Below are 27292 nucleotides of genomic sequence, written 5' to 3' on the forward strand. Positions count from 1 at the left end.
CACATCATTTTCCACAAGGTCCATAACTCTGGCACCAATTTTTCATGAATTAGGCCCCCTTTACTTAGAGTTTAATATTAAATTTGATGCATTTTCACTATATATCTGTTATTACAGAGGATTTGATTCAAACTTAAAATAGTTGTTCAGTTTCACTCTATCTCCGTTATTACTAAGTAGATTTGATTCAAACTTAAAGTAGTTGTTCCACATCATCACCCACATCATATGACACAAGATGCATCACTCTTGCACCAATATTTCATGAATTATGCCCCATTTTTGTTTAGAAGTATACTTACTGAATGTTTTGATACACTTTGTCTTTTTCTCTCTTATTACTTAATACTTTTGACACAGACTCAAGCTATTGTCTAATATCTTCATCCACATTGGAGTCATAAAACACTCCAGTGACAGCTCCAGCTTCCTCAGATGTGCCCAGTTTCACTATCCAGCATCAAAATAGTCGAGCACTCTGTCTCCTCTGACAGCTTATGTTCTCACACCCAGTACCCTGCTTAATTTCTAAAATGGACTGGTCCATCATTTAATTTGGGCAACACCATTTATTATTCGAAGGTAGTTTACCTTGAGTAAAGCGCTTCAAAACACTTCAAGTTTTATTGTAAAATATATAGTCTTATCAATAATTAAGTTTCAAAGCATTCTTAAGAAATATAGCATTAATTTCCTGATTTTTTTGTTGTCCTATGATCTGAAGGCCGGTGCCTTTATGTACTTAAGATTCATTGGTTGTGTTTGACCTTTAAAGGAAATTAATGCCATTTATCAGATGTCTTGTTTGTTTACAAATTGAACAGATTTATGATTTACAAATATTAACTGCAAAGTAAACATTTTTTTCCTGTCTTTGTCATATACTGGGCCACTGTATCAGAATGCTTATGGGCACATACTTTGAATCATTTACCTGCCACCACTGTAGGTTCCAAACCCTTTTATGGTAGAACTTTTTGATGCTATTAATTTGGCTTGTGGAAACTTGATGGCTCTAAAAGGTCTTGTTTATTATAGTGTCACCCCTATTGAAAGGGCCAGCCTTTTTGGCTTATGAGACACCTTTATAGTGCGTACCAATTACCTCCCAACTCCTACCACTATGCCAGGGGGATAGAAGTCGGTAACCTTTCATTTAACTAGCTCGCGGCTCATGAACCGGCCTTTTCGGAACGAGTCCCATGACAAACATCCCCCGGACGAACGGTCCCCATGGGGCTTGAACCTTTGACCTCCCGATCCCGAGGCGGACGCCTTAACCACTGGGCCACGGTGACCGGCTCTATGTAGATGCTGGACTGTGCTTAAACATAATGTCCTGAAGTGGACCTTAGGTCTTTATCCACCATAAAAGCTGGAAAGTTGCCATATGATTTAAATTATTTTAATGTTACATAGATTGCACAGCAAAAAACAAACAAAAAATGTGTAAATTCAAAAGACATTTTGACAAGGTTTGTCTTTGTTGTCTAAGAAAAGTGTCTTCCTTGAAGCACTTTATATCTTTACATCTGGTTGAAATGTTTAAATGTGGTTTTCTCTGTTTTAGGAAATTAAACAAGTGTAAACATATCTACTACAGATCCCAACAACATTGTTTTATCTGACAGTCATCTTTCAACAGTAAGTAAAAATACATCAATTTCACACTTGAATTTGTAGCTGGTTCATTGTTTAGGACATTATAATTTTTCACTCAATAATGGTGACTTTACAAATGAAAAAAGTTGTAAACATGTAGATTTATGTGTAGAGGCTGGAAACAAGAGTAAATTTTTCACACAATTTCAAGCAAGTGTTTACTATCTCATTTTATAAATTTACTACACACAGATACACCTCTATTTTGAAATTACAGCCTCTTTATAACTGTCCAGTGCTTCAATGAAATATTTTTTAAAGCTACTCACCTACAGTAGGGGTGATTTTTTTCAACATATTCATTTCCAACAAGTTTTAAGCATAGAATGTATATGGCATTGAAAATGATAAAATTAGTGAAAATTAGTGTTACATACTGGTAAAAAAGCTGGAGGATTGCTGATGTTCACCATTATTTCAAGTGTTACAATGGTTTACTCCCATCTAAAATATTTTCATGCTTCCCGAAGGGTGAGCATATACCGGTAGTTGCCGCATTGTCCATCCGTCAGTCTGTCACACTTTTGTCGGGAGTATAACTTGAAAAGTATTAATGGCATTTGATTAAAACTTCACATAATCATAGAGACCATTGAGACAAAGTGCAGTGTAAAAGAATCATAACTCTGCTTTACCTAGTTTTCAGCTCACCTGTCACAAAGTGACAAGGTGAGCTTTTGTGATCGCGCAGAGTCCGTCGTCCGTGCTTGCGTGCATAAACTTTTGCTTGTGACCACTCTAGAGGTCACATTTTTCATGGGATCTTTATGAAAATTGGTCAGAATGTTCCCCTTGATGATATCTAGGTCAGGTTCGAAACTGGGTCACGTTTGGTCAAAAACTAGGTCAGTAGGTCTTAAAATAGAAAAACCTTATGACCTCTCTAGAGGCCATATATTTCACAAGATCTTCATGAAAATTGGTCAGAATGTTCACCTTGATGATATCTAGGTCAAGTTCGAAACACGTGCAGTCAAAAACTAGATCAGTAGGTCTAAAAATAGAAAAACCTTGTGACCTCTCTAAAGGCCATATATTTCATGAGATATTCATGAAAATTGGTCAGAATGTTCACCTTGATGATATCTAGGTCATATTCGAAAGTGGGCCACGTGCCATCAAAAACTAGGTCAGTAGGTCAAATAATAGAAAAACCTCGTGACCTCTCTAGAGGCCATATTTTTCATGGGATCTGTATGAAAGTTGGTCTGAATGTTCATCTTGATGATATCTAGGTAAAGTTCGAAACAGGGTCATGTGCGGTCAAAAAGGTCAGTAGGTCTAAAAATAGAAAAACCTTGTGACCTCTCTAGAGGCCATACTTATGAATGGATATCCATAAAAATTGGTCAGAATGTTCAATTTGATGATATCTAGGTCAAGTTCGAAAGTGGGTCACATGCCTTCAAAAAGTAGGTCAGTAGGTCAAATAATGTAAAAAAACATTGTGACCTCTCTAGAGGCCATATTTTTCATGGGATCTGTATGAAAGTTGGTCTGAATGTTCATCTTGATGATATATAGGTCAGGTTTGAAACTGGGTCAACTGCGATCAAAAACTAGGTCAGTAGGTCTTATAATAGAAAAACCTTGTGACCTCTCTAGAGGCCATACCCTTGAATGGATCTTCATGAAAATTTGTCAGAATGTTCACCTTGATGATATCTAGGTCAAATTTGAAACTGGGTCACGTGCCTTAAAAAACTAGGTCAGTAGGTCAAATAATAGAAAAACCTTGTGACCTCTCTAGAGGCCATACTTTTCATGGGATCTGTATGAAAGTTAGTCTGAATGTTCATCTTGATGATATCTAGGTCAGGTTTGAAACTGGGTCAACTGCGGTCAAAAATTAGGTCAGTAGGTCTAAAATTAGAAAAATCTTTTGACCTCTCTAGAGGCCATATTTTTCAATGGATCTTCATGAAAATTGATCTGAATGTTCACCTTTATGATATCGAGGTCAGTTTCGAAACTGGGTCACCTGCAGTCAAAAACTAGGCCAGTAGGTAAAAAAATAGAAAAACCTTATGACCTCTCTAGTGGCCATATTTTTAGCTCACATGTCACGAAGTGACAGTGTAAGCTTTTGTGATCACGCAGCGTCCGTCGTCTGTGCGTGAGTGCATGCGTCCGTGCATAAACTTTTACTTGTGACCACTCTAGAGGTCACATTTTTTATGGGATCTTTATGAAAGTTGGTCAGAATGTTCATCTTGATGATATCTAGGTCAAGTTCGAAACTGGGTCAACTGCGGTCAAAAACTAGGTCAGTAGGTCTAAAAATAGAAAAACCTTGTGACCTCTCTAGAAGCCATATTTTTCAATGGATCTTCATGAAAGTTAGTCAGAATGTTCACCTTGATGATATCTAGGTCAGGTTTGAAAGTGGGTGACATGCGGTCAAAAACTAGGTCAGTAGGTCAAATAATAGAAAAACCTTGTGACCTCTCTAGAGGTTTCCAGGTTCGAAACTGGGTCACATGCTTTCCAAAACTAGGTCAGTAGGTCTAAAAATAGAAAAACCTTGTGACCTATCTAGATGCCATACTTGTGAAAGGATCACCATAAAAATTGGTCAGAATGTTCATCTTGATAATATCAAGGTCAAGTTCGAAACTGGGTCACGTGCGGTCCAAATCTAGGTCATTAGGTCTAAAAATAGAAAAACCTTGTGACCTCCCTAGAGGCCATATTTTTCAATGGATCTTCATGAAAATTGCTCAGAATGTTCATCTTGATGATATCTAGGCCATGTTTGAAAGTGGGTCACGTGTGATCAAAAATTAGGTCAGTAGGTCTAAAAATAGAAAAACCTTGTGACCTCCCTAGAGGCCATATTTTTCAATGGATCTTCATGAAAATTGGTCAGAATGTTCACCTTGATTATATCTAGGCCATGTTTGAAAGTGGGTCACGTGTGGTCAAAAACTAGGTCAGTAGGTCTAAAAATAGAAAAACCTTGCAACCTCCCTAGAGGCCATATTTTTAAATGGATATTCATGAAAATTAGTCAGAATGTTCATCTTGATGATATCTAGGTCAGACTTGAAACTGGGTCACGTGCTTTCAAAAACTAGGTCATTAGGTCTAAAAATAGAAAAACCTTGTGACCTCCCTAGAGGCCATATTTTTCCATGGATCTTCATGAAAATTGGTCAGAATGTTCATCTTGATGATATCTAGGCCATGTTTGAAAGTGGGTCACGTGTGGTCAAAAACTAGGTCAGTAGGTCTAAAAATAGAAAAACCTTGTGACCTCCCTAGAGGCCATATTTTTCAATGGATCTTCATGAAAATTGGTCAGAGTATTCACCTTGATGTTATCTAGGCCATGTTCGAAAGTGAGTCATGTGCGGTCAAAAACTAGGTCAGTAGGTCTAAAAATAGAAAAACCTTGCGACCTCCCTAGAGGCCATATTTTTCAATGGATATTCATGAAAATTAGTCAGAATGTTCATCTTGATGATATCTAGGTCAAACTCGAAACTGGGTCACGTGCTTTCAAAAACTAGGTCAGTAGGTCTAAAAATAGAAAAACTTTGTGACTTCTCTAGAGGCCATATTTTTCAATGGATCTTCATGAAAATTATTTAGAATGTTCACCTTGATGATATCTAGGTCAAGTTCGAAACTGGGTCACGTGCAGTCCAAAACTAGGTCATTAGGTCTAAAAATAGAAAAACCTTTTGAACTCTCTAGAGGCCTATTTCAATGATCTTTTCCCTATGGATCAAATGTCAGTGCAAACAGTCATGGTCTGAACTGTTACCCTTGCATTTTGGATCATCATAGGTCAAGTTTTGGAATAGCAGGGTCAAGTGCCTTCAAAAACTAGGTCATTAGGTCAGATAATAGAAAAACGTTGTGACCTCTCTAGATGCCATATTTTTCAATGGATCTTCATGAAACTTGGTCAGAATTTTTATCTCGATATCTAGGTCAAGTTCAAAACTGGGTCACATGAGCTCAAATACTAGGTCACTATGTCAAATAATAGAAAAAAACGACGTCATACTCAGTTCAGAACTGGGTCATATGGGGACAGGTGAGCGATTCAGGACCATCATGGTCCTCTTGTTCATGAGGTCTTATGAAAATTAGTGAGAATGTTTACCTTGATGATATCTAGGTAAAGTTCAAAACAGGGTCACATACCTTCGAAAACTAGGTCAATAGGTCAAATAATAGAAAAACCTTGTGACCTCTCTAGAGACCATATTTTTCAATAGATCTTCATGAAAATTGGTCAGAATTTTTATCTTGATAATATCTTGATAATATCTAGGTCAGGTTCAAAACTGGGTCACATGAGCTCAAAAACTAGGTCCCTATGTCAAATAATAGAAAAAACGACGTCATGCTCAAAACTGGGTCATGTTGAAACAGGTGAGCGATTCAGGACCATCATGGTCCTCTTGTTTAATTATATTCCTTTATTATACAAAATAAGGTTCGTCTGGAGCATTACTTGAAAAGCATTAATGGCATTTTATTAAAACTTCTCAAAATGATAGAGGCCATTGACGGGAAGTGCAGTATCACAGAACCACAACTCTACCTTACCTAGTTTTTAAATTATCTCCCTTTATTCAATTTCCTTCTTTTTATTATCTCAATTTTTTTTGGTTTCTAATGCGTTATTCCCCATATTGGGACAAGCACATGCATAGGGGAGCATCATTCGGTTTTACTGATTCCTTGTTTCCTTGTTGGTAAATATTGGGATAGCCCGCAAAATTCACATGTCAGTATATTTGTAGTACTGGTCATTTTTGCAGTACCTGCATTTTATGGATTTTTGAGAGAGAGAAAAAAATCACTTAAAATGTTAGAACGAGTTGTTTTGAAATCTGTAAGTCTTCATTCCGTGGAGATTCATTATTTTTTTCAGTGAACATTTAAAATATATTGTTCATTATCATAAAAGATAGTTTGGTGTTCATTGAAATTTAAAACAAATTTCATTTTTAGTATCAGATGGTTTTGATAAAAATTTATCCAAATTTGTTTGTGCAAGTTTTTAAAGACATCTTGTGCCCAGTAAGAAACGGATTCAAAAAAAGCAGTGATGGCCTTTGTTACCAACATGATCAAACACCTTTGAGAAAGATCTGTGCAAGAACTAACGCTTCTGAACAGATCATTTACCCATACAAATAAGTAACTCTGACACTATGGTTCAGGTGAGCTAAAAACAATTGTATAATGTAACGTAAAACAGCAGACTTTCTAACGAGACTGCTTATGTAACAGGATGATGTTAAAACATGTGTTTGCAATTTCTCTGTTCCAGTTTTATTCTATTTCTTGAAATAAATACTGAAATGTGGGAGAAATAATCCATAGTTTTGAAATGCATCACTGATATAAATTCTGTATACAGCTGCAGAAAATCCCACTCTTCGAGGAACCACTTGTCTTAAGTATTCATAATTTTCTTGGGAAAAGTGTTAATAATTGAGTTAAAATTGTTATCTCGGTAATTTTAAGTATGTGATTACTTCAAGGCATTGTCTGATCTCTTCAGTATGTAAAAAAATATTTTCTTTCTTCGTAAATTTCCCTGTACTATTAAAACACTTATCCTGAAAGTAGAGAAGCTGAAAAGATTCATGTAAATTAGTTTGTTATGTGTGGTGTATTGTCTGTCTTGTCTTTTTCTTCTGTCTGTCCTTCGTGTTATTGTAGGAGTGCTATTTGGTGGAAGAGAGGCAGACATTGAAAATTTTGTTTGCAAGCCACCCTCCTTTAGCTCAGTAAGAAGTGTAGACCTTCAGATAGTGGGAGCCTGAGTTTGATCCCAGGACTGGGCGTATATTCTCTGACAGTTCGATAGAAGATATTATGTCTGAAATTATTCATCCTCCACCTTTGGTTTAAGTGGAGAAGTTGGCAGTTACTTGCAGAGAACAGGTTTAAATTGGTATAGAAGCCAGAAACACTGGTGAGGTCAATTGCCTGCTGTTACATAACTGAAATTGTGTTTAAAAATGGCGCTTAATCAAAACCAAAACGGTTATATTTTTTATTTGTTTGATTTGGGTTTAATGCAATTGTTTCAGTATTTTGGTTAGTTTAAACGACTGTCAGTTAGCTTCACAAGTGTTTCTAGACTCAGCACCACCACTACCAAGTTTTCTGCAAGTAACTGACATTTTCCCTACATGAATCTAAGGTAGAGAACAAATAACTTCAGACTAAAATACGGTCATCTTGTCAAGTCGTCCAATAGAAAATGTAACTCTACCAGAGATTAAACTAGTGACCTCCCTATACAGAGTATAGGGGCAATACCTACCAAGCTAACTGGACAGGCATTTCATATATTTACAGCTACTTTACATTTTGTTGTGCCTGTAAATGTTGGAAATTATAGAATTAATGGTCTAGGTTGTCACGTTGTCATAAGAAATAGCGTGTGTTTTAATCATAAATTGCAACAAAGCTTGAGTGGCGTTTGCCATTATTATCTGCAATATTTGGTAGATTCAGACATTTAAATAATGCTTATCTTGATAGTGTAGATAAACGTCCATGTAAAATTCATGATAAATGTCTGTCAGAGAATAATAAATGTTAAGTTCTTCAAGAAAAAAAGTCTTGAAGGAATGTGTTCACATTTTAGGGTAAATGTTGTTTTCTGCAAACTTACGGCTTATTAGAACATTGTATGAAATATCTCTACTAAATTTTTCATGTGAGGAAGCCATCCAGCTTGCTAACGGAAGGTCAGTGGTGCTACCCAGGTGCCCTTCCATGATGTAATAATGCATGGAGTCCGGGCACCTGGGGTCTTCCTCCACCATCAAAGCTGGAAAGTTGCCATATGACCTATGATTGTATTGGTGCAATGTTAAACAAAACAAACAAAACGAGGCAATTGGATGAAGATGTTCCTCAAATAATAACAAATGATGTCTCTCCCCAGCCCCCCTCATATTATTTTTGCTCTGTCCGTCCTTCATTTCCAATCAATAACTGGAGAACCATTTGACCTAGAACCTTCAACCTTTATAGGGTGGTAGGGCTTATGGAAGACCCCTATTGTTATTGGGGTTACTCCATCAAAGGTCAAGGTCACATGGGCCTGAACATGGAAAACCATTCCGGTCAATAACTTGAGAACCAGTTGACCCAGAATGTTGAAACTTCATAGGATGATTGGACGTGCAGAGTAGATGACCCCTAATGATTTTTGTTTTTTGTTTGTTTGTTTTGGGTTTAACGCCGTTTTTCAACAGTATTTCAGTCATGTAACGGCGGGCAGTTACCTAACGTGTTGTTCCTGGATTTGTACCAGTACAAACATGTTCTGTCCGCAAGTACTGCCAACTTCCAACATGAATCAGAGGTGGAGGGCAATGATGATATCAGATCACAATGTGTTTATCAATAGTCACGGAGAACATACGCCCCGCCCGAGGATCGCACTCGCGATCCCGAGATCCGTAGACCAACGCTCTTACCTATTGAGCTAAGCGGGCGGGCTTAATGATTTTTGAGTCACTTGATAAAAATTCAAGGTCACAGGGACCAGAAATTGGAAAACCCTTTCCGATCAGGAACTTGAGAACCATTTGACCCAGAACCTTCAAACTTCAAAGGATGATAGGACTTACAGAGTAGATGATCCTTATTGATTTTGGGGTCACTTGAGCAAAGGTCAAGGTCACAGGGGCCTGAACAAGGAAAACACTTTCCGATCATTAACTTGAGAACCGGTTAGCCTAGAATGTTGAAACATCATAGGATGATTGGAACATGCAGAGTAGATGACCCCTAAATTATTTTGAGGTTCACTCGACTCAAAGTCAAGGTCAAGGGGCCAGAAATGGAAAATGTTTCCAATCATAACTTGAGAACCATATGCCAGAATGTTGATACTTCTTGGGAATGATTTGGACATGCAAGTATGATGATCCATATTGCAGCCAACCAACAGTATTTCTTGAGACATTTGCTCCTGTCCCCTATTGACTTCTTCCCTATTACTACTATGCATTTCTTTTCTACAAAAGCATCTTCTAGTTTATGTTATGGGGTTCATCAAAAGTTACATGTGTGCATGAAGTTTTAATTATAGTTTATTGACATAAACAGACCAAGTAAGATTAAATCTAGACAAATAAACAGGCATTGGATTCAGTACAGAAAATGATTTATTAAAAGAGAGGCAATACTAAATTTGTGGAATAAAGTTTGTGCAAATTTAAAGTGTTTTATACCCCTAGTTTATGCTCCAATAGAATAGGTAAAGGAAGAACTTTTTTTTATAGATGATTAAATGTAGACAGTAGCACTGAGAGAGATAATAGTTAGAGGAATGTGATAATTGGGATAAAACTGCTGGGGATGTTAATACATTAATTTATTATATACCATTCTCATCTGGGTTGTATTAAGCTTCTATAAAATACCTATCATTAGGCCATTATGAATAAAAAATATTAACACAATTACTGGTAAGACTTTTAGTTTAGGCTACTTGTTAAACTATTGAGAAAAAAGTAATAAAAAGATAAATGAGAATCTGTCGTGGAGAAAGCTCACTTGTTTTGCTCTGCAGAGCCGAAATACTGGGTATCTAGAAGTATGATCAATCCATGGGTGAGGCATAATGTTTTGATAATAGTGTCAGTTTCACAGAAGGTAAGAGTATCTTACATCTTTGATCTGCACTTCTTATACGGCTTCGTGTGTGGGAGGTTTTGGGTTCACTTCCTCATCCTGCATCATACCAAAGACATGAAAAGTGGTACTAGTAGCTTCCTCGCTGGGCACTCAGCATTAAAAGGATAGTTTCCATGACTGTTCGCCCGGTGTCAGTGTAATATGACTGGGTGGGGTATCTTGTCATGTGTCTATAGTGTGTGATTCCAGTGAATCAACACTGTTATGTTGGGCATTGTGCTTACTCTCACAAGTAGATACAAAAGAAATTGCTGAAAAAGATGATAAACCAGAACATTGTCAGTCACTCAAAGTGAACTAATAAGTATGTTTAGACAATCCAGGAACACTGGTTATGTTTACAGTCAATATCGCTTTTCCCAGGGTCAACAAAACACCTTGTCGACCTAGCTAATGGGCTGAGAATGATCAATCATTATTTGGGTGTCAGTGGGTCAAAAGGTAAGATCACAGTGACTGTTGATACAGTCACCATGAACCACTTTGGATTTTGAGGTTTCCTAGTCAAAGGTCATGGTCACTGTCACACTAAATGTTCAGACGAATCTTTTATGCGATTGTGCCTCTAAACAGTCTCTCTGTTTGCAGTTTAGTTTCCTGTCAGTATTCTCAGAATGCTTGACCTTTGATCCTCAAGCTAGACAGGCACATTGGTTGGGGTATTTGGCTTGGCACAGCAGTGCTTTTGTTATTCTCAACCCTCGTTAGGGACGGCATATAGTAATTGGAGTATCCATCCATCCATCTGTCAGTCCTTCTGTCCATCCATTTGTTTGTCCCGAATTCTTGTTCAGTCTACTGTCCCTGCGAGAAGTGCAAGAATTGTTCAAGAAGAGTTCAAGAACCAGTTAAACTGGTACTGAACTAGAAAAAGGTTTTGAATTTTAGTACTTTTAATGAACCTGTGTTCATGAATAATTTTGGTTCTAGACCTAATAGTAAACTGTTCAGAGAAACTGGTAAAGTTCTATATGTTCTTGTACTTTTAAGTTTTTGAACATTGTTCAGAACCATCATTGTTCTGAACACGTCTAAGATATATGTTTTGTGGTTTAAGAACAGTTCTTTTAAGTTCTTCAGAAGTTCTTGAATGTTGTTCTTGAATGTTCAAGAACTTAATACTATAGTTCTAGAACATTTTATAAGTTCTTGAACTTTTGCAGTTCTTGAATCATTGTTCTAGAACCACAGTCTAAGAACTGTTTTGCTGGTTCAAGAACGGTTCTTAAGTTTTTCAGAAGTTCTTGAATGTTCAAGAACTTAATACTAGTTCTAGAACATTTTTTACAGGGGTTTGTCGTCCATCAAGGGATTTATATAACTAATGGCATAAATGTCCACCATAATAAGACAACATGTCATGCAAAAACTAGACTCCTTGCTCAAAGGACAAAGTTTCAATTGGAGATCAAAGATCAACAGGGCTTTTTTACCTGTCTGTTCTGTAACTAAACCACACTCTGAGGTCAAATGTTATCAGGGTATCTTCTCTGTCCAGTCCATATCATAAAGGGTAACAAAAATATGACCAAACATTACCTAGGTACTAACACTTCCATTCAAACAAAGCACTATGGGGTCAAGCACTTTTTCAAAAGTAGTTTCTTGTCAAAATAAGAATAAGTTTGTATGGTTAACTAGTGAAATATATAGGACTGTAAACATCAATAACAGCACAGTATTTATTTTAAGCGAAAACAGCCAGCAAATACAACAAAAATAAATCCTTCATGAAAATTTCTCATTTTGTCTGTTCTTGACATACCTCTGAATATGCAGAAGTGAACTGGAATTGGCCTTTATTTCCATGAATGGTGCCAGGAACAAAATTAGGTCAACATTACAAGATGCTTTGTATATGTAGTATTTATGGAATGGAAAATGAATTAAACAAAAATATATTTACCAAGTTCTTTTAAGGTAATTTTACTTGTATGACATGCAATAGTACAGTTTGAACATGCAAGCAACAACCAAAATTTGTTTACAGTTTAATATGATAAAGTATGACAAGACATGTATAATATCATACCATCACTCATCACATCACATCATATCATGTCATTTTACTGTCTTGTATCATGTCATACTCTCACTCTTCACATCATACATTTCATTGTACTGTCATGTATTATATAATATGGCATAAGTCAGCATTGACAGTACACTCTATCTATGACCCCCCTCATTTCTGTATCATATGTGCTTCGTAGTACCACTCGACCCACCTCACCAAGATACCTGTCAATCCATCATACATCCGAGCCCTCATCATCTACAGCTGTACATTTCATCGCTCCAATGTCATTGACCGATGGATTGCCCATACTTTCACTCTCTACAGCGCCACCATCTTCATTGTACTGGCATGTGTCATATCATACTGTCACTCATCACAGCATACCATTTCATCGTTCTGTCATGTATCGTATCATACTGGTACTGTCATGTATCTTATCGTACTGTCACTCATCACAGCGTACCATTTCATCGTACTGTCATGTATCATATCATACAGTCACTCATCACAGCGTACCATTTCATTGTATTGTCATGTATCATATCATACTGACACTCATCACAGTATACCATTTCATTGTATTGTCATGTATCATATCATACTGACACTCATCACAGCGTACCATTTCATTGTATTGTCATGTATCATATCATACTGACACTCATCACAGCGTACCATTTCATCGCACTGTCATGTATCATATCATACAGACACTCATCACAGCGTACCATTTCATTGTATTGTCATGTATCATATCATACTGTCACTCATTACAGCGTACTATTTCATCTTACTGTCATGTATCATATCATACTGTCACTCATCACAGCCTACCATTTCATCGTACTGTCATGTATCATATCATACTGACACTCATCACAGCATACCATTTCATCGTATTGTCATGTATCATATCATACTGTCACTCATCACAGCCTACCATTTCATCGTACTGTCATGTATCATATCATACTGACACTCATCACAGCGTACCATTTCATCGTATTGTCATGTATCATATCATACTGTCACTCATCACAGCCTACCATTTCATCGTACTGTCATGTATCATATCATACTGACACTCATCACAGCGTACCATTTCATCGTACTGTCATGTATCATATCATACTGTCACTCATCACAACTTACCATTTCATCGTACTGTCATGTATCATATCATACTGTCACTCATCACAGCGTACCATTTCATCGTACTGTCATGTATTATATCATACTGTCACTCATTATAGCATACCATTTCATCATATTGTCATGTATCATATCATACTGTCACTATTCACATAATACCATTTCATCGTACTGTCATGTATCATATCATACTGTCACTCATCACAGCGTACCATTTCATCATACTGTCATGTATTATATCATACTGTCACTCATTACAGCGTACCATTTCATTGTACTGGCATGTGTCATATCATACTGTTATGCATCACAGCATACCATTTCATCGTTCTGTCATATTTCATATCATACTGGTACTGTCATGTATCATATCATACTGTCACTCATCACAGCGTACCATTCCTTCAAATTGTCATGTATCTTATCATATTGTCACTCATCAAGCGTACCATTTTATCGTAAGTGTCATGTATATATCATACTGTGACTATTACCAGCGTACCATTTCATTGTACTGGCGTGTCATATCATTACTAGTCACTCATCACAGCGTTACCATTTCTCTTACTGTCATGTATCATATCATACTGTGATGCGTTACAGCGTACCATTTCATCATATTGTCATGTATCATATCGTATTGTCACGCGTCGTACCATTGCCTCATATTGTCATGTATCATATTGTACTGTCACTGGTTACATTCAACCATTTCATCATACCATCGCCCAAGCAGCCAACATTTTGTGGTCACCTCAGTCAGTACAATTAAAATCTGAAGAACAGAAAATGAAATATAGACATCAAGCAAGCATTAACCAGAGTGCTCCTTTTGACATAATTATATTACCATATTTTTAACCCATTGGAACTGCCCCCTGCAAATGATAATTGTTTCATAATTATAGAACTTTCTTGTTCCTACTAATGGGAAATAAAGACTGCAGGAATTATAAAAGAAAATTTACAAGCTCAGCCAGGAAAGAAACAGACATATTTATGGTCAATTCCGTATGATGTAGAGGCTTTTAGTGTGACAGAATCTAGGGGAGATATTATGTTTCATTGCCTAGTAAAACTTGTAGTGTTGTATACAGTATGGGACATGAAAATGAAAATGTCAAAATACCTATATATATGGTGGTCATAGGTATGAAAGCTACTGTAAGTTGGTAGATAATTTCCTGACATTTAAAGAAAATAATGGTAGTTATAGCTAAGTTATCTTTTAGTAACCAAGCAATAATTTGAACATAATTTGCAGGGTTGCAAAATAAAGAAATCATTGGCATTATTATGCTATTAACTAGAAAATTAGTATCGTTTTTAGCTAATTTTTCTGTTTTTCATTTGTTGCGTTTTTTTCATTACTGATATTGTATGTAATGCTGATAGCTAGATGTTAAATGTCTTTATTTTTCTTGCTTTTGGGTTAATAAATTTGAAGCTAATAGTCTTATAATCTTTTTTTTTTCTCCAAAAATTGGTCAGAAGTAAGAGTGAAATACAAAAGTGGTTTAGAATTTGGAGTAGATTTTTTTCAAGTAACCATGCATGCCATCTGATATTCAGCTATTTAATCAGTGGGTATTATTTATATACTATTATTGTCCTGTAATTATTGTTTTTTCCCCCCAATGGTATACTGTTATCTGCAGTATCGAAAGCAGGAATTCTGAGACTGTTATGATGTAAATATGCCAACGATAAGCTTTTATGTTGGCTTGCAGATGTGAAACAAAAACGACTATAGGATAATTATCTGCTGAATAATGCTCTTTATTACTTACCCGCAATTAGTATTATCAATAAATTATTGTAATAGTGAATAACTATTTTCGTGCTTTCTAGCAGTTAATATTATCAATAAATAATCGTTATATCGTATAATGTTCGTTATTTGGAAAATGTCTATTGCTACTTTAGTGCAGTAAAATGAATTGACCAGATGCACTGTTGTTAAGTGCTAGACCGTGAAATTGTAACATGGATTAAAGCTTGTGAGAGTGATAGTTACATTGTAATCGTGACAGGCGTTCATCTTTAAAACGCTGGCAATTTTAGTTTCTTTTTTTTTTATCATGAAGAGTGTGAACATGGATTTATAATGTCATGTAACCATTGTGGAGTATATACTGTACATGGCATGTGTCTTAATATCTTTCATATGATCCAAATTTAGCACATAAAAAAAATTGTGCTGATAATTATGTTAAAAATTTTGTAAAAAATGAAGAAACATTGAATTTTTCGAACAGACAGTCCTAATTTTGGAAATTTTTATTGTCACTTTAAAAAAAAAAATAAGATAGTTACCTAAAAATTTAAGATTTAAGCTGTGTAAGAGATAATGATGAGATAAATGAGAGAAAAAAAATCATATTTTCGCATTTAGGATGTTGTTTTATTGCTTTTTCTTATGAAATTATCTCTTACTTGTTGTTTTGAAATATAATGGTTAGGTTCACTGTTTTGAGGAAAATTAATGCAAACCAAAAAAAAAAAAAAAAATGTACATATGTATAATTATCATAAGTTACTTATTTTACAAATGATTTTATAAAAGTGTTTTAATAATTTCTTAAGTACATAAGATAGATAGATTGATGGAATTTTAAATAGAAATTCTATGTTATTTATCATTCTGTATCAAGAAACTTCAATATCAGAAACAGACCAGATATTGATTAATTGGATTCTCTCTCGGAAATCTGTATTTACAGTATGGTATATACATACACTTGTAATACCATTTTGGAAACATTTTTATTTATACACATAATATTACTTTCTTTTTATAAGTTTTTAAGACTTTTTTACTAGTAATGTAGAATCGTTCTGACAGAAGAAAACAAACTTATTTATAAAATTTACAATCAAAGTACATAGTAGAAACTATTATTTGTTATAAAGTACTCTTTTTTTTTTTTTTCGAAAAATTTTTGTTAATGTTTTGGGGTAGATCTGGAATTTTCAGTTTGTGTGTCATGCATTTTGTAGTGCTGCGGAGTGAATCAGAATCAGGGTGCAGTCTGTCTGTACTTATATAACTCACTTTGCTCGTTACTTTCAGCAGAATTAATAATTTTCTTGTTGTCCTACCGGATCTTTGGAATGGATTAAAATTTTTGTTGTGCTTTCGATAGAGGAAAAGGATTTTACCAAAGGAATGTAATTTTAACAAAGTTAGGAAACAGAAGAAAAAAAATAACAGTATGATTATTGCATGACTTTTTATGGGATTTTAAGTTTTAACTGAAAAAAAGTAATAAGTGTGAAAATAATGGATGAGTTTGATATTGATGCTGAGTATGAAAAATACAGTAAGTGATTTAGTTTTTTAAGTAACAGCTTTTAATCTGATAGGGATTATATTTGTTTATTATTTACTGTAACTATGAAGCGAACCATGAACCAGTGTGAGTTTTAATTGTTTTACCAGGAATTTCGAGCAAATGGTAACCAGTACGTATTTTAGATAGAAATATTGAAAGCATTTAAATTCTTTCTCGATACACTGCAGAAAATTGATTTTAACTTGGAATCATGTTGTGTGTTCTGTATTAATTAATGATGTTATAAATTTTATAAAATCTTTAAAAGACAGAGAAAAGTTTGTTTCTGTTTAATCAAAGCACAAAAATAGAAGAATATGAAATAATCATGATGGTGATTTATGACTTTTTAGCTCGACTATTCGAAGAATAAGTAGAGCTATTCTACTCACCACGGTCGTCGGCGTCGGCGTCACACCCGGGTTAAGTTTTTCGTACCAGTCCAATTTTGACAAAGTCTTTTGAGATAAAAGCTTTGAAACTTTCAACATCTTGTTTACATCACATGTCCAGTTATAGGCATGAGTACATAACTTGTTGTCAAGCATTTTGATGAATTATGGCCCATTTTGACTTAGTAATCTTTGGGTTAAGTTTTTCGTACCAGTTCATATTTTGACAAAGTCTTTTGAGGAGAAAGCTTTGAAACTTTTCAACACATGTTTACCATACCATGTCCGTTATAGGCAAGAGTACTTAACGCATCAAGCATTTTGACTGAATTATGCCCCTTTTTTGACTTTAGGCAATCTTTGGTTAGTTTTTGTACCAGTCCACATGTTGACAAAGTTCTTATGAGATAAAGCTTTGAAACTTTCAAAACTTGTTTACCATCCTCCAATATCAGTTGTAGGCAAGAGTACATAACTCCATCAAGCATTTTGACTGAATTATGGCCCCTTTTGACTTAGAAATCTTGGTTAAGTTTTTCGTACCAGTTTATATTTGTGTAAAGTGTTTGACATATGGCTTTGAAACTTTTATATCTTGTTCAGTATAATAGTCTCTATCAATGGGCAAAGTACATAACTCTCTCCTCTTTTTTGGCTGAATTATGGCCCTTTTTGAACTTGGAAACGGGTTTTCTGTTTTGTATATGTCCATGTTTTATCAAGACTATTTGACATATGTCTTTTAAACTTTAAACACTTGTTTATCATTATGATTTCCATCTCTAGGCAAGAGTACATAACTCTGACAACTATTTTGACTGAATTATGGCCCTTTTTGGACTTTCAAATTTGTTCAGTTTTTTCTTACAAGTTAGCGTTTTGTCAAAACTATTTGAACTGTGGCTTTGAAACTTTTAACACTAGTTTATCAACGTGATTTCCATCTTTAGGCAAGAGTACATAACTCTGTCAACTATTTTGACTGAATTATGGCCCCTTTTGGACTTAGAAATTAGTTAAATTTTTCATATAAGTCCATGTTTTGCCTAACATATAACTTAACATATTTGCCATCATGGTCACACATTGCCATTTAGTGCAAGACTAATCGAAATCCACAAATACAGGAACATTTTTTGTTTAATCCATTTTTTTGTTTAGTCTGAAAATCTATGGAAATATTTTGACCCCATTCTTCAATCAATTCTTCGAATAGTCGAGCGCGCTGTCATCCGACAGCTCTTGTTCTGACTGGCCTCTGTGTGAGACATCAATCTGGAGAGGCGTATAGCAATTTCGCTGCAGACATCATTGCTGGTAAACTTTTAGGGGTAGGCATAGGGGAGGGTACCCTCTTCTGTAAATGGGGTCAAGTGTGAAATGATGGCCTCTGATGCATTTTTGGGTTTAAACTTTTATGAGAATAGTTCACTTCTCAGTTAACTAGGTGTACATGGGACCCACAGGACTCCATCCCCAGGATCAGGCCTGCCAGACTTGCTGTGCAACCTTTAAGAAAACATTTTCACATAGTTTGAATGGCAAATTTTCAACATGGTCCACATGTCTCAAAATGCATTAAGCATCTGTAGTTGCAAGACAAATGATCCATCATCCATATTTCTACATTTAGAGATTATAGTAGACACTAAAGGATTCAAATGTTGTAAATGTCATCTTCATTTCGTAGACTGGTATTTCAGAATAATAAAAGTAAGTTTGGAGACCAGTCTCAACATGCAGAGTTGTCATTTGTCAATATAAAAATAGTTCTTTTAGAAACAGCCAATCAGATATTGGCGTTTTGAGAATGGTCTCCAAATTTTGAACCAGTGGACGTGGACTGTGCAATGTTTATCTGGTCATAGGTTAATTTCTTTACTGCAAAATCATTTAATCATGGGTATAAAATATGCCTTTTACCAGAATTTCAATTTTGTTGGGGCATCGGTTTGAGAATTCGACATTTTATGGCTTAAAATGAATAGGAATTATATAATTCTGTTGGGATTTATTCTTGTGGAATGACACATCCAGAAAATCTATGAAAATTGGTCCCCATGAATTATAATGATTTCATGGTTTATTTTACATTAATCAGAAACAAAAAAAATATATAAAAGGCTCATTGCACTTCCATTAAGTGATATTCATTGATGAAATGTTTCAAATTAAAGATTATTAGATTTGTATCAGAGAAATATGCAGAAGTTCTGCAGTAAATTGTGGTACTTCATGGGTAAAATATTACTCTGCAGAAGAGAGAGTGCAAATTACTTGATGCAAAGTTAATAATATTTTATTTCATAAAACATTAATTGTACACTTAAAAGCGACAAACATTTATTCTTTTGAGTGAGCAAAACAGCAATATTACTGAACAATTTTGTACAAACCCACATTAAAATGTAGACGCTAGTTGGCTGTGAAATTTATGTCAGTTTTGAAAAATGTAAACCTTCATGGTTTCGAATGTTATAATTATTCTTCTCAGTCATTGTTTGTTAAACTTTAGTCTGCTGACTGCAAGTGATTCTGCCTTTGCGACCATTGCAGACCAAGATCAGCCGCCTGCACGTCCATGCAGGCTGATCATGGTCTGCAAGTTGTTCGCTTTTCGGTTTTTAAATTTTTAGTGAACACCCCTTCATATAATAAAAGGTATTGTCCAAATTGAATTATGGACCAGTCCATTTTAGAAAATTTAGTAGGCTGAAGGTTAATTGTCTTGCCTGCATTTCACAGGGGAAACAAAGTTATTGTCTTAGGAACACAAAGGAGGATAACTCTGTAATTGCTTGATAAAGAGTTGTGGTTCTTGTTGAAATTTTGAAATAGCATAATGGCAAAACTATCTAGTTTTACAGGTCTTGCATTCGGAAGATTAATTTGCTTAAAAACATAGAAATAGAGAAGTATTTGAGACGTAATCTCTTTCCAGACTTGGCCAAAACAGAAATTATTACTGTAATAAAAAAAGATGATATTTTGTCTCATGGCGGTATGACAATATGATATTCTGTAAATGAAATTATTTTTTCTTGGTAAGGAAATTGGATGCCAATGGCCTTCTAAATGAAGGTTGAAAATAATTGTCAATACTGGAGTTAGATATTGATCAGGAAGCAAACTTCCGAGTCAGCATATTTGAAATATTTATACTGGACCATCGTTGTTGTAATATGTATATTACATTTAGCCCAGAGCTTTATTTAGATCTTTAGTCTGATATATTCTCTGTCGCTTTGTAAATTTACTTGCTATTAAAGGTGGTTAATCTAATTTTGGTCAAGTAATGTATTTGATATGAACTTATACACAAACGGGCACTTTAACTTTAATACATGTAAGGGCTTCACTGGATGTATTTTTAGCTCACCTGTCACATAGTGACAAGGTGAGCTTTTGTGATCACCCTTCGTCCGTCGTCAGTCCGTCCGTTTGTGCGTGCGTGCGTCAACAATTTCTTGTCTGCACGATAGTGGTTTCATTTATGATTTTATTTTAACCAAACTTGCACACAACTTGTATCACCATAAGATCATGGTTCCTTTCTTGAACTGGCCAGATCCCATTATGGGTTCCAGAGTTATGGCCCCTGAAAGGGCCAAAATTAGCTATTTTGACCTTGTCTGCACAATAGCAGCTTTATTTATGATTTGATTTTTTCCAAACTGGCACACAACTTGTATCACCATAAGATCTTGGTTCCTTTCTTGAACTGGCCAGATTCCATCATGGGTTCCAGAGTTATGCTCCATGAAAGGGCCAGAATTAGCTATTTTGACCTTGTCTGCACAATAGTAGCTTCATTTATGATTTTATTTTAACCAAACTTGCACACAACTTGTATCACCATAAGATCTTGGTTCCTTTCTTGAACTGGCAAGATTCCTTTATGGGTTCCAGAGTTATGGCCCCTGAAAGGGCCAAAATAAGCTATTTTGACCTTGTCTGCACAATAGTAGCTTCATTTATGATTTGATTTTAACCAAACTTGCACACAACTTGTATCACCACAAGATCTTGGTTCCTTTCTTGAACTGGCCAGATTCCATCATGGGTTCCGGAGTTATGGCCCCTTAAAGGTCCAAAATTGGCTGTTTGGGCTTTTGCAGCCATATAGAGACTTCATTTATGGTTTTATTTGATACAAACATCCAAAATGTCTTCAACAACAATAAATCTTGGATTCCATGACAAATCAGATCCAATCGTAGGTTCCAGAATTATTTTATATCTGATTACCTCCCCTGATTGTAATCAAAATGGATTTATATCAGTAAGTACTTATAGGACGTATTTGAAATTTCATTATTGTTATTAGTTGGAGTGAGACAATCAGGGTAGATAACTATGGACTGATTTATGTCAAATTACCTCCCTTTATTTCAAATTAAAATGGGTATATCTGCGTAACTAATGAAGATACTGATCTGAAATTTCATTTATGTCAACAGATTTATTTGGCAGATCTTTCTTTTGTTCACTTTTACAATATATTTTTTTTTTTTAATTACTTCCCTTTTTCGTTTCTATAAATAGCTTATTTTTAGTAACTTTTTTATTATTGGCCGTAGGGAAAAACCGAGACCACTTTTCTGTGGTACAACATGGATGGTACCTCCAATTTTTAGGTGTATTTTGACACATCTATACCTTGTAAGAATTTTTTTTTTCTTTTTGTTTAAATTCTTCCCTTTGTTGTTCCTGTCCTTTGGATTTAGATATTTTTTCTGAGGACTTTCTTGTCCTCAAATGCAATGATAACAGGTGAGCGATATAGGGCCATCATGGCCCTCTTGTTATGTCTCCCCCAGGAGACATATTGTTTTTGCCCTGTCCGTCCGTCTCTGTCCGTCCGTCCTTCCGTCCGTCCGTACGTCACACTTCATTTCCGAGCAATAACTGGAGAACCATTTGACCTAGAACCTTCAAACTTTATAGGGTTGTAGGGCTGCTGGAGTAGACGACCCCTATTGTTTTTGGGGTCACTCTGTCAAAGGTCAAGGTCACAGGGGCCTGAACATTGAAAACCATTTCCGATCAATAACTAGAGAACCACTTGGCCCAGAATGTTGAAACTTCATAGGATGATTGGTCATGAAGAGTAGATGACCCCTATTGATTTTGGGGTCACTCCGTCAAAGGTCAAGGTCACAGGGGCCTGAACATTGAAAACCATTTCCGATCAATATCTAGAGAACCACTTGACCCAGAATGTTGAAACTTCATAGGATGATTGGTCATGAAGAGTAGATGACCCCTATTGATTTTGGGGTCACTCCGTCAAAGGTCAAGGTCACAGGGGCCTGAACATTGAAAACCATTTCCGATCAATAACTGGAGAACCACTTGACCCAGAATGTTGAAACTTCATAGGATGATTGATCATGAAGAGTAGATGACCCCTATCGATTTTGGGGTCACTCCATCAAAGGTCAAGGTCACAGGGGCCTGAACATGGAAAACCATTTCCGATAAATAACTGGAGAACCACTTCACCCAGAATGTTGAAACTTCATAGGATGATTGTACATGCAAAGTAGATGACCCCTATCGATTTTGGGGTCACTCCATTAAAGGTCAAGGTCACAGGGGCCTGAACATTGAAAACCATTTCCGGTCAGTAACTTGAGAACCACTTGACCCAGAATGTTGAAACTTAATAGGATGATTGGTCATGCAGAGTAGATGACCCCTATCGATTTTGGGGTCACTCTGTGAAAGGTCAAGGCCACAGGGGCCTGAACATTGAAAACCATTTCCGGTCAGTAACTTGAGAACCACTTGACCCAGAATGATGAAACTTCATAGGATGATTGTTCATGCAGAGTAGATGACCCCTAACGATTTTGGGGTCACTCTGTTAAAGGTCAAGGCCACAGGGGCCTGAACATGGAAAACCATTTCCAATCAATAACTTGAGAACCTCTCGACCCAGAATGTTGAAACTTCATAGGATGATTGTTCATGCAGAGTAAATGACCACTATTGTTTTTGGGGTCACTCTGTTAAAGGTCAAGGTCACAGGGGCCTGAACATTGATAACCAGTTCTGATCAATAACTTGAGAACCACTTGACCCAGAATGTTGAAACTTCATAGGATGATTGAACATGCAGATTAGATGACCCCTATTGATTTTGGAGTCAGTCAATTAAAGTTTAAGGTCACAGTGGCCTGTTCATGTAAATTCATTTTTTGGAAATAACTTGAGAACCACTTGACTTACAATGTTGAAACTTAATAGGATGATTGGACATGCAGAGTAGATGACCCCTATTTATTTTGAGGTCACTTGATCAAAGGTCAAGGTCACAGGAGCCTGAACAGTGACTTGAGAACCACTAGGCCAAGAGTTGAAATTTAGCGGGATGACTGGACATGCCAAGTAGATGATCCCTATTGCAGCCAACCATCAGTGTCTCTTTGACTTTTGCTCCTGACCCCTATTGACTTCTTGCCTATAGGACTTTGCATTTGGGGAGACATGCGCTTTTTTACAAAAGCATTTTCTAGTTAAAATTTGAATTCCTGTCCCGTTGTTCCGACCAAGTTAAAGTAAATTTAGCATAAGTATATATTTGAAAAACATGTTTAGCCTAAGGAATGATATAAGAACTTTTATATCATATTTATTCAAGATTTGCATAACATTTAGCCAGAATTCATTAGAAATGCAGCTTTGTAAAATATTATTACCTGCCTTTGTCTGTCTTTGTTGTGCAACAAAATAGGCTAGAAATAAATAAAGTCCAAAGTGACACACATTTTTAGATTGTTGAAATATTCTGATATCTATCAAATGCACATGTTAAACTAAAAAAAAAAATAGTGAGAAAAACCCCTCTGTTTGGGATTTCACTCAGTCAGACCAGAGTTATGGTCCTTGATTTATGTTACAAATGTAATCATGAAACCATGTAGGAATATTATTCAGCAAATGACTCTGTACACCTGAGTTTCTTTGTTTTTATTTCACTCTGCCAGACCAGAGTTACGGCCCATGACTTAGTCAAAAATATGCACTAGGGGCATAAAAGTTGGTGACCCATGTATCCCAAAATGGACTTTTACATAGAGTCATAAAACAGTAGAGGATTGTTATATAGCATGTGGAGTTGTGCATGTGTGCTCTCGTTTGGATTTCACTCAGCCAGACCAGAGTTAAGGTCTTTGACTGGTATCGCTGCATGACCAGGGTCAATATATACACAGAAATCACTTTATTCTTGGAGGATTATTTTTTGTAAATTTTCTGATTGCTCAGTTCATAAATTCAAACAAAAGTTTAATATGCGTGTACAATATAGATATAGAATCTGTGGTTTTATGGCCCCATGAAATTACCTTTTATACCAAAACTACAACATTTAATGCCGTGAAATTAAATTATTTCTCAATACCTGTAAAAGATAGTAACTGTGGGATGTTCAAGATATATTTCATTTAAATGCACTGTGCAAAAGACATTTATAGCCAAATAATTCTTGTTTTTTGTACTCCAGTCTTCTCATTTGTTGAAAGAAGTAAAGGAAAAAAATATTTCAGACTTACTATGAAATTATAAAACAGATATCTTCTATGTGTGTGTGTCAGTGAAAGATAGTGCAGTTGTTGGCAATAATTTATACTGTCTTGACATATCAGTGGATGATATTGTGTCTGGGGTCATTTGTCCACCACCTTTGATGCATATGGAGAAGTTGTCACTTACTTGCAGAGAAAAGGTTAATACTGGTACAGAATCCTGGTTATGTTAACTGTCTATTGTTATATAGCAGAAATACTGTAGAAAAACAGTGCTTAACCCAAAACAAACTAACAAATAAACTAAAATAAACAGTTATGTGTTTCTGTCTTGATTTGACTCTGAAATGAATGTATGCCAGTAGGCAAGATCTACATTGAAGGTGTCTTTAGAAATCTGGATGGCTTGTCAGGAATGCAGAGATCTTCAGTGTGGAGATCTTTAGAGATCATTTTATATTGTTTATTAAACCTGAATAATGATGGGATTTTCCCTGGAATTCCACTTGCCTGTCTTATCATACAGCTTGATATTTGAGATAAGTGCTGTACTTTCACATGTTATAAAAGAGGCAAGCAAAGTAAAAACCATGAAAAAAATGTGTTCTGTAAATGAAATACTTCCGAATACCAATACTGTATACTGTTAGACTTAACTTTGGAATGAGGCTGTTAACTGTTTGTTAAGGTTGCTGTGTTCAGTCACTTTCCCCATGTTGCCATGTATAAAGAACATACAGATACCTTATGCAGGGTCGTTGGTTTTACCCAGGTGCTCGCCAGTACCATTATCAAAAAGGTGAGAGATGGAAATGACCTGCAATATGTTGATGTGACTTAAAACAAAACAACCAACAAGAAACATAAAGAAGTTCAAATTAACATATTTACTGGTTAAATGTCATAGACCAGTTTATATTAAATTTTATGTATATATAATTATATACTTATGAAGATAAGACAAACATTGTATTAGAAATATTTGTTACAAAAACAAAAAACAGGAATATATAGCTAGGAATTATGTGGCAATTATAAAAACAAGCTATTTAAGGTGTACAGTAAATACAGTGTGCAATGTTCATGGTGCGGACTCTTTGAAGGCTAATTTTTTTTACAGAGATTGTTGTTACGTAAAAGTAAATTTTAGAAAAAAATTACCAAATTGGGAAAAAGAAAATATCTGCCATTGTTTAGAGATGTTTGCTCATCTGAGGTGTTGTTGATAGAGGTTATAATGTAAAACATTGTACTTTATTAGCTCGACTATTCGAAGAATAGGGGAGCTATCCTACTCGCCCCAGCGTTGGCGTGAGCGTTAGCATGACCGTCACACAAATGTTAAAGTTTGCGTATCACCCCAAATATTTTCAAAGTCCATTGAGATATTGCTTTCATATTTTGCATACTTGTTTACCATCATGACCCCAGTCTGTAAAAAGGAGGAGGCAACTCTATCAAGCATTTTGACTGAATTATGGCCCCTTTTTGACTTAAAATAAATGTTAAAGTTTGCGTACCACCCCAAATATTTTCAAAGTCCATTGAGATATTGCTTTCATATTTTGCATACTTGTTTACCATCATGACCCCAGTCTGTAAAAAGGAGGAGGCAATGAATTATGGCCCCTTTTTGACTAAGAATATGCTTATTGTAATGATAAAGTTTTACTCATTGCTTATATTATACTATCAAGCACTGAGAATAGTCGAGTGCGCTGTCCACTGACAGCTCTTGTTAGCTCATCTGATTTTTTTGAAAAAAAAATGATGAGTTATTGTCATCACTTGAGCGGTTGTCGGCGTCTGCGTCGGCGTTGCCTGGTTAAGTTTTATGTTTAGGTCAACTTTTCTCCTAAACTATCAAAGCTATTGCTTTGAAACTTGGAATACTTGTTCACCATCATAAGCTGACCCTGTATAGCAAGAAACATAACTCCATCTTGCTTTTTGCAAGATTTATGGCCCCTTTTGTACTTAGAAAATATCAGATTTCTTGGTTAAGTTTTATGTTTAGGTCAACTTTTCTCCTAAACTATCAAAGCTTTTGCTTTGAAACTTGGAATACTTGTTCACCATCATAAGCAGACCCTGTACATCAAGAAACATAACTCCATCTTGCTTTTTGCAAAAATTATTGCCCCTTTTGGACTTAGAAAATCAGTTTTCTTGGTTAAGTTTTATGTTTAGGTCAGCTTTTATCCTAAACTATCAAAGCTATTCCTTTAAAACTTGCAACACTTGTTCACCATCATAAGCTGACCCTGTACAGCAAGAAACATAACTCCATCCTGCTTTTTGCAAGATTTATGGCCCCTTTTGGACTTAGAAAATATCAGATTTCTTGGTTAAGTTTTATGTTTAGGTCAACTTTTTCCTTTAAACTATCAAAGCTATTGCTTTAAAACTTGCAACTCTTGTTCACCATCATAAGCTGACCCTGTACAGCAAGCAACATAACTCCATCCTGCTTTTTGCAATAATTATTGCCCCTTTTGGACTTAGAAA

The 27292-nt window shown here is 35.6% G+C and overlaps 1 protein-coding gene across 3 annotated transcripts in view; it reads left to right on the forward strand.

Moving 5' to 3' along the window:
* The window catches only part of LOC123523100 (tumor necrosis factor alpha-induced protein 8-like), a 54777-nt gene that overhangs the window by 16197 nt on the left and 11288 nt on the right, over window positions 1–27292 (forward strand). For 2 of the 3 annotated variants that reach the window (XM_045300731.2, XM_045300732.2), the window contains one exon: window positions 1571–1644. In XM_045300731.2, the coding sequence (XP_045156666.1) occupies window position 1644 (1 nt within the window). In that variant the 5' untranslated portion in view covers window positions 1571–1643. Of the gene's footprint in view, window positions 1–1570; window positions 1645–15297; window positions 16849–27292 lie in introns of those variants that run through there. The other variant, XM_045300730.2, reaches the window with a different exon arrangement.

The sequence above is a fragment of the Mercenaria mercenaria genome, chromosome 8 (assembly GCF_021730395.1).
Source record: "Mercenaria mercenaria strain notata chromosome 8, MADL_Memer_1, whole genome shotgun sequence".
In the NCBI taxonomy this organism is placed as follows: Eukaryota; Metazoa; Mollusca; class Bivalvia; order Venerida; family Veneridae; genus Mercenaria; species Mercenaria mercenaria.